Source organism: Diaphorina citri, unplaced genomic scaffold, assembly GCF_000475195.1.
Source record: "Diaphorina citri unplaced genomic scaffold, Diaci psyllid genome assembly version 1.1 scaffold2764, whole genome shotgun sequence".
In the NCBI taxonomy this organism is placed as follows: domain Eukaryota; kingdom Metazoa; phylum Arthropoda; class Insecta; order Hemiptera; family Psyllidae; genus Diaphorina; species Diaphorina citri.
This window is the reverse complement of record NW_007380181.1, coordinates 5,794-15,007: the sequence shown is the minus strand read 5'-3', so window position 1 is coordinate 15,007 and position 9,214 is coordinate 5,794. Positions and strand designations below refer to the sequence as shown.

The 9,214-nt window shown below is 37.0% G+C and overlaps 1 protein-coding gene across 1 annotated transcript in view; it reads left to right on the top strand.

The window, feature by feature from the left end:
* Window positions 1-92: 92 nt before the first annotated feature.
* LOC103519509 overlaps window positions 93-9,214 on the top strand; it is a gene marked incomplete at its 3' end in the record, with an annotated part of 14,782 nt that continues 5,660 nt past the window's right edge. The window contains exon 1 of the mRNA XM_008484596.1: window positions 93-1,148. Coding sequence (XP_008482818.1) covers window positions 93-1,148 — 1,056 coding nt within the window. The remainder of the gene's footprint in view (window positions 1,149-9,214) is intronic.

Here is a 9,214-nt window from a genome sequence, read left to right as displayed (position 1 = left end):
TGCACACTGGGCCTACACTGTATAAGAGCCTATTTAGCTTGCTTATTAATTTCCGTCTTTTTCCATTCGCCTGCACAGGAGATATCAGAAAGATGTTCCTCCAGATCGTCATTCAAGAAGGTGACAGGAAATACCAGCGATTTCTATGGAGAGAATCCCCTGACAAACCTGTCCAGTGCTTTGAGATGGAACGTTTGGTGTTCGGCGCAAAGCCCAGTCCATTCCTGGCTCAGAGGGTGCTGATACAGCTAGCATCAGACGACGAGTCAAGGTACCCTGTAGCAGCTAAGGAGTTGAAAGGTCACTTCTATATGGATGACTATCTTACTAGTTATCTAGACAAGGATAAAGCTGTAAGTACGATTACTCAGCTAGTGTCTCTCCTACGAGGCGGGGGCTTTGAACTGACCAAATTAGCAAGCAATAATATCGACATACTCACCAGTGTGAGCGAGGCGCAAGAAGTAGTTGAATGCGTACAGTGGGACTCAGAGTCTTACATGAAAGTTCTTGGAGTTCAGTGGAACTCTGCCGAAGATTGTTTCGCATTCAATGTCAAACTTGAAGACATTGTTTGTTCCAAACGTGGTATTTTGAGCACAGTTGCCAAAATATTCGATGTCCTGGGACTCATTAGTCCAGTTATTACTTATGCCAAACTTATAATCAAGGAGTTATGGTGTCTAAAGATAGACTGGGACGAAGCCCTACCTAACTCTATTTGTCAAAAGTGGACAAGGTTTGTGCAAGAACTGCCACTATTGCAAGACTTCAAGATTTCGCGTCATTTATCTATTGTTAAGAATTCGACAGTCAAGCTGATCGGATTTTGCGATGCAAGTTCCGCCGCAATGGGTGCCTGCGTGTATGTACATGTTGACACGGGGGGAGCTATTTTCACACATTTGATCTGTGCAAAATCCAAGATAGCCCCTGTCAAATATGTTACCATTCCTCGACTTGAATTATGCTCTGCTTTACTTCTAGCAAAGTTGATCGATTCCGTGCTCAGCGTGTTCAAGTCCAGATATGAAATCGACCAACTCGTCTGCTTCAGTGACAGTCAAGTTGCCCTGTACTGGATATCAAGCCCGCCACTCAGATGGAAGACGTTCGTGGCTAATCGTGTCAGCAAGATTCAAGAGTTGGTGAGTAAAGATAAGTGGTTTCATGTCAAGGGGACGGAGAATCCAGCCGATTGTCTGTCTCGAGGAATTACTCCCAAGGAACTCATTTCCCACGAGTTATGGTCTCTCTCTCTCTCTCTCTCTCTCTCTCTCTCTCTCTCTCTCTCTCTCTCTCTCTCTTTCTTTCTCTCTCCATTTAATTTGTGTAAAACTTTTTCACAAGCTGGTTTTCTCCTATCCTGTCTTCCTTCTCTCTTCGATTTCGGGACGATAAGACCTTAGCAGTTACAGTTCCCTGACTCAAAATTCCTTCAAAAAGTCATTTCTTTAAAAATTCTATTTATTCTGGTAATGCCTCCACTGGTTGCTACTCAATTAAAGTAGCTACTCAATTGTCCTCACGAGACTGAGTGCACCCCGAACTCCAAGCAGAAAAACTTCGATCCCGGGACCTCTGGAGTACAAGCCTAGTATAATACCCACCAAATCCCTTTATATTAAATAATTTAAAATTCACAATTCACTTCGTTCGGTCGCTTATTAGTTTCGGGCGTTTAACACACACATGCTGATGTAGGGTATTTTTAAACGTTTTAGGTATAATTAACCAATTAAAATGAACAATAATTAAAACATAATCATAATATTCTGCTAAGCCCACAATTTTAAAACTCTATTTTATTATTTGATATTTTCCATTGAATAGGAGCTTGGAGATGACGCCATATTGGTTTCTAGAAAATCAGACCCATATAGGGTGCGTTAAGGCTAGGGAATCTTAAACAGGGAGTAGACTTCTTCTTCTTCTTCTTCTTCTTCTTCTTCTTCTTCTTCTTCTTCTTCTTCTTCTTCTTCTTCTTCTTCTTCTTCTTTTACAAATATACACTTGAGAGCCAAAAATTCGGAACAAAATGTGCATTTCGAAATGTTCATTCCTTTACTCTGACAACCATAATAATTATATGAATGTCTTGGCAGATTTTATTTTTCTTCTTCTTTCTTTTTCTTTTATGTTGCTGCTACCAAATTAATACATGTAGGCATATGGTTGTTGTCGTTCTTGTTTTCAAAACACACATGTACCTTCTGCCTTTGGTTGTCTAGCTGGCTCGATTTGTAACTGCAAAATTGTTAATATTGAAAAGAGGGCCAAAGTCAGCTCGTCCCAATGTTTTGCTCGTGACTGTATGTGTATGTGTATGTGTATGTGTATGTACATTATATTGCTACCGACTTCAATATTCACATCTGGAAGAATTAAAACCTGGCATTCATCCAACAAGTCAGGAAACAAACAAATACCTACCTAACTTAAAAAAAAACACACACACACACATTTTACATAGGTACCTAGTATCTACCTATATGTGCATATTTATTTATCTACCTATGTACATAATTTATAAATATATAAAATATCCAATTAAATAATTCCAATTCAATTAAATACTGTTGAATTCAATTAAAGTTTATTAACGTCTTCTCAATAAAACCCGATTAATGTTGAATGCATGTTTTTAGAATCTTCAATAATAAAAATCGTCTTAATTGTTTTGTGGAGATAGGGTAAGTGGACCAGTTAGTGACCTAAGATGTAAATTGTAAAACAAGAAGTGCTAGTTATTGGCCCCTCAGTGAATGAACTCCCGAGAAGTCTGTACTGTACAAAACATTATCAAGATCCATTTTTTTTAACATTTATTTACGGGAATTCCCGAAAAAGGTTATTAAAAAAAAGGTAAAATAATGCTATCTATTAGGTAATAACGTTGGATCTTGAAGATGTTGGTATTGGTAGAGTACATTAGACATTACCTACTTATGGAGTTGGACTCACTAAATGGCCAAAAAATGGCACGTTTTTTACATGTACCGATATTTGGTAGTTTGGTACACTTACCCTATGTAGGTAGGTATAGTTCGATACTTTAATGCTTAAATATGTTTCTATGTATGTTTCTACGTGAAGAATTTCAAATATACCTATGCACTCAATTCAATGCAATTTCAATGTATGAATTCCATTTGTAGCTCAATAGCTAAATTCCATTGATTTAGTACCTACGTCCTACCTATGAAATCCACATACATATATCATTCTTTATTAGTTTTTTTTTTTTTTTTTTTTTTTTTTTTTTTTCTGTCTACACGCAATTATGGTAATTGCAATTACTAACAAGGATTCTTTGGTGGGTTCACGCCTTATTCTGTAAAACTCTTAAATGGTAAAATTAAATTTGTCAGTATGTAATACAATCATTAAAGCACTCTGGTGCTTTTGATTGAAGTTCTTTTCGTGTCTTCTACGCTCTAAAGATATGTATTCAATGTTCTTACACCATTGCCAGGCCTGAGTTAGATTAGTTGGTAGGGAGGCGTCTGACTCTTGGTAATGCCTGTGCTATGGCCGCTTGGGTTTGTTAGTATTTTCCGCCCGGGGCGGATTTTATCCTGATGGGATAATGTTCGTTCTCGGAACGGCTGGCTTTCTCCTATCCTGTCTTCCTTCTCTCTTCGATTTCGGGACGATCCTCCTCTTCTCTTTCTCTTTCCCTCTGTCAAACCTCTTAAAAAAATATATATATAAAAAAAAAAAATGTTCTACACTAGGTACAGAACTATTAGATCCATGTTCTAATTCTTGAGCATGTAATTTGTACAAGTTCTAAACGTATAATGTAGAAACAAAGGTACAATTGAAACTAGTAACTAGCACTACACTCTGAACTAATTAGTTATTCTAATCTTTTGATCTTATCTTCAATCCCGTACGAAAAAAAAAAGTTCAAGCAATTAAAACAGAGTTCCACTTTTAACTTTTCTTCTTCTTCTTCTTCTTCTCCTCCTCCTCCTCCTCCTCCTCCTCCTTGTTCGTCTTCTTCTTCTACTTCTTCTTCTTCCTCTCCTTCTTCTTCCTCTCCTTCTTCTTCCTCTCCTTCTTCCTCTTCTTCTTCCTCTTCTTCTTCTTCTTCCTCTCCTTCTTCTTTTTCATCTTCTTCTTTCTCCCCTTCTTCTTCTTCTTTCTCTCCCTCTTCTTCTTCTTCTTCCTCTCTTTCTTCGTCTTCTTCTTCCTCTCCTTGTTCTTTTTCTTCTTCTTCTCTTCCTTCTTCCTCTCCTTGTACTTCTTCTTCTTCTCCTCCTTCTTTCTTCTTCTTCTTCTCTTCCTTCTTCCTCTCCTTGTTCGTCTTCTTCCTTCCCACATTTTTTTATTTTCAACTAGGTATGGATGGAACAAATAATAAATAAACAAAAATAAAACTACCTATAATATCCAATCCAAATCAGTCTGATAGTTTGGTTTCATCCACTACCTAATGTTGTGATTAGTGGAGATGCCAAAACTACTCTCTGTTAGACATCACTCGTACATTACCTATGAAATTACCAATATTTTGTACCTAATTCTTCAAATTAAATTGATCTCAAAGGCAAGGAAAACCTAGACCCATGGCAAATGGAGTATGCTTCAGGCATACTCCATGTGATGTGTTCCAGTCCACTCAACCCCACAATAAGGAACCATTCCATTCAATAACGAACCTTCCTAGTAGGTTCGTATAACCTAAACCCGACCCTATAGGGCTGTTTGCCTCTACATTTAAGCCTCAGAGTGGGGTTTTTGCTCGTTAAATTACCCTTCGCTTGTAGTAAATATAGCTACACATTTACACAAGTAAAATTTGACAGAAAAAAATCTGATTTTGGGCCTGACAGTACCTTTAAGCTTTAAAGGGCATTACCTATGAAATTACCAATATTTTGTACCTAATTCTTCAAATTAAATTGATCTCAAAGGCAAGGAAAACCTAGACCCATGGCAAATGGAGTATGCTTCAGGCATACTCCATGTGATGTGTTCCAGTCCACTCAACCCCACAATAAGGAACCATTCCATTCAATAACGAACCTTCCTAGTAGGTTCGTATAAGCTTAAACCCGACCCTATAGGGCTGTTTGCCTCTGCATTTAAGCCTCAGAGTGGGATTTTCTGCTGGTTAAATTACCCTTCGCTTGTAGCAAATATAGCTACACATCCTTCGCTTGTAGTAAATATAGCTACACATTTACACAAGTAAAATTTGACAGAAAAAAATCTGATTTTGGGCCTGACAGTACCTTTAAACTTTAAAGGGCCTAATTAACCACTAACAGATAACAGAGATGTAGATATAATATATTATACTCTCGTATTACAAGTCATAACAATAGATGCTAGGTACCATAGATATAGGAAGGTAGATACATGATACCTATGTATGTACATTGCACATACCTAATACATCTCTATTGTGTCATTATTATAATGTAACATGTAATACTATTATAATTGTATTACAACACTATATTATAGGTACATCTGCAACACGAAAATTTGAAAATATTACAGGATGGACTGCATATAAATCCTCTAGGCAAAAGTTCAGTTTCACTTGGGGGAAAAAATCTCTGAGCCAAAAATTCGGAACAAAATGTGCATTTCGAAATGTTCATTCCTTTACTCTGACAACCATAATAATTATATGAATGTCTTGGCAGGTTTTATTTTTCTTCTTCTTCTTCTTCTTTCTTTTTCTTTTATGTTGCTGCTACCAAATTAATACATGTAGGTATTTGGTTGTTGTCGTTCTTGTTTTCAAAACACACACATGTACCTACTGCCTTTGGTTGTCTAGCTGGCTCGATTTGTAACTGCAAAATTGTTAATATTGAAAAGAGGGCCAAAGTCAGCTCGTCCCAATGTTTTGCTCGTGACTGTATGTGTATGTGTGAAATTTGAAAAATAACAAGATCAAGGCACGTCGTTCCTTAAAATTTGGGGTCTCAGAGCTGAGCGGGTCCATTTTTGGTCCCAGAACTGAGCGGGTTCAATAGATGAGTCATCAACTCATTATCATAAACCCTTGTGTTCTTTCTGTAAAACCTAACTTGAAAAAAAAAAAAAAAAAACACACACACACACACACACACATCTTACATAGGTACCCAGTATCTACCTATATGTGCATATTTATTTATCTACCTATGTACATAATTTATAAATATATGTACAAAATATCCAATTAAATAATTCCAATTCAATTAAATACTGTTGAATTCAATTAAAGTTTATTCACGTCTTCTCAATAAAAACCGATTAATGTTGAATGCATGTTTTTAGAATCTTCAATAATAAAAATCGTCTTAATTGTTTTGTGGAGATAGGGAAAGTGGACCAGTTATTGACCTAAGATGTAAAACAAGAAGTGCTGGTTATTGGCCCCTCAGTGAATGAACTCCCCATAAGTCTGTACTGTACAAAACATTATCAAGATCCATTTTTTTTAACATTTATTTACGGGAATTCCCGAAAAAGGTTATTAAAAAAAAGGTAAAATAATGCTATCTATTAGGTAATAACGTTGGATCTTGAAGATGTTGGTATTGGTAGAGTACATTAGACATTACCTACTTATGGAGTTGGACTCACTAAATGGCCAAAAAATGGCACGTTTTTTACATGTACCGATATTTGGTAGTTTGGAGACATTACCTACTTATGGAGTTGGACTCACTAAATGGCCAAAAAATGGCACGTTTTTTACATGTACCGATATTTGGTAGTTTGGTACCTACACTTACCCTATGTAGGTAGGTATAGTTCGATACTTTAATGCTTAAATATGTTTCTATGTATGTTTCTACGTGAAGAATATTTCAAATATTATGCACTCAACTCAATGCAATTTCAATGTATGAATTCCATTTTGTAGCTCAATAGCTAAATTCCATTGATATAGTACCTACGTCCTACGTGTGAAATCCACATACATTATATCATTCTTAAGTTTGGTACACTTACCCTATGTAGGTAGGTATAGTTCGATACTTTAATGCTTAAATATGTTTCTATGTATGTTTCTACGTGAAGAATTTCAAATATACCTATGCACTCAATTCAATGCAATTTCAATGTATGAATTCCATTTTATAGCTCAATAGCTAAATTCCATTGATTTAGTATCTACCTACGTCCTACCTGTGAAATCCACATACATACTTACCCATCATTCTTATTTTCTTGGGAAAACTTTAAATAATGGTAAAATGTAAATTTCATATGTAAAATTAAATCCTCTGTGCTTTTGGATTGAAGTTCTTTTTGTCTTCGTCTAAGTCTCTAAAAGAATGTTTCAATAAACTTTGAAAACGGGATACCATGTCAAGTACTAATTAATACTAAAAAAAATTATTACTAAAAGACTTATTCTCTTCTTATTTTAGTGAATGTTTCAATGTTCTACACTACAGAACTGTTAGATCCATGTTCTAATTCTTGAGCATGTAAATTGTACAAGTTCTAAACGTATATGTAGAAACAAAGGTACAATTGAAACTAGCAACTAGCACTACACTCTGAACTAATTAGTTGTTCTAATCTTTTGATCTTATCTTCAATCCCGTACGAAAAAAAAAAAAAGTTCAAGCAATTAAAACAGAGTTCCACTTTAAAGTTTTCTTCTTCTTCTTCTTCTTCTCCTCCTCCTCCTCCTCCTCCTTGTTCGTCTTCTTCTTCTACTTCTTCTTCTTCCTCTCCTTCTTCTTCCTCTTCTTCTTCCTCTTCTTCTTCTTCTTCCTCTCCTTCTTCTTTTTCTAGATTTCTTGCCTTTTTTCGAGGTCGGTGACCAGATTATTGCACCGTATTCTAATAGTGATCTGACATGAGATAGATAAAGGATTTTTTATAGATCAATATCTCCTATAGAGGTAGACAAAGTGGGTGCCCCCTATAGAGGTAGACAAAGTGGGTGCCCCCTATAGAGGTAGACAAAGTGGTTGCCCCCTATAGAGGTAGACAAAGTGGGTGCCCCCTATAGAGGTAGACAAAGTGGGTGCCCCCTATAGAGGTAGGCAATAGTAGGCTAGCTAGAGAACAAATTAAAAGAAGAAAGCTTATCACTACAACGCCCCCGCCATATTCTCAGTTTGTTTACTGCTAGCGTTCATTAATGGAGTATTTAATCCCTCTGTCTCGTCCCTCCTCTTCTCTTTCTCTTCCTCCATTCCCTTTCTTTCTCCTCCCACTCCTTTTCGTCCTTCCACATCATTTCTCTCCCCTTGTTTCCTCTTCTTCAACCTTCCTTCTCTTCCCTTTCTCCTTTTTCTCTCATCTCCCTTCTCTTCTTTCTCTGTGTCCTCCTCTTCCTCATTTCTCTTTCTCCTTTACTTTCTCCTCTCCCGCTTTTCCTCTTCCTTATTCTTCCCTCTTTCCTTCTCCATTCTCTCCGTTTGCCTACTGCCTCCCTCTACAGACTTCCATCTCTGCTCTCTTCCTATACTCGTCCTCTCCCTTCTCTTTCTTCTATTTTTTTATTCTCCCTCTTCTTTTCCTTCTTCTCCTCTTCATCCCTACCTCTTTTTCTCCTCCTCCTCCTCCTCCTCCTCCTCCTCCTCCATTTTATCACCTCCACATGTTTCTAACTTTATAGTTAACCTTTTGTAACTCCCTCCTCCTCCTCATTAACAATGTGAAAGGTGTGAGGGTGTTAGTTTATGTCAATGATAAGAGAAAAGGCGATGAAAGAAGAGGAGGAGAAGGAGGAAGAGGAGTAGGAGGAGGCGAAGAAAAAAAGTAAAAGGAGGAGAATTCTTAATAGCCCGGATAGAACGCGAAAAAGAGTGTGAAGAGAGGGAGGAAAGAGAAGTGAAAAGAGAAAGAGGTGAATTAAAAACGGAAGGAGGAGAAGAAGAAGAGGAGGAGGAGGAGGGAAAGACTGAGGACTTGAGGAGGATAAAGAAAAGAGATAAGGAATAGGTACCTACTACCTAGTTTAGGTATGTATAAAAAAAAGTATTAGAGGGTGTTTAGCTACATTAATAGGGAAAGAGAGAAAGAAAGAGAGTAAGGAGAAGTGATAAGAGGTGAAAGGAAGAAAGGATGAAGAGAAGGATTAAGAATTCTTAATGACCAAGAGAGATGGAGAAGAAGAAGAAAAAGGGAAAAATTTGCACCACCATTTTCGTGATCCTGGTAAAAAGACCTTTAATTTGATATATAGGTCGACCAGGTTTGGATAAGTCCTTCTATGGGGACAGACTGACTGACAGAC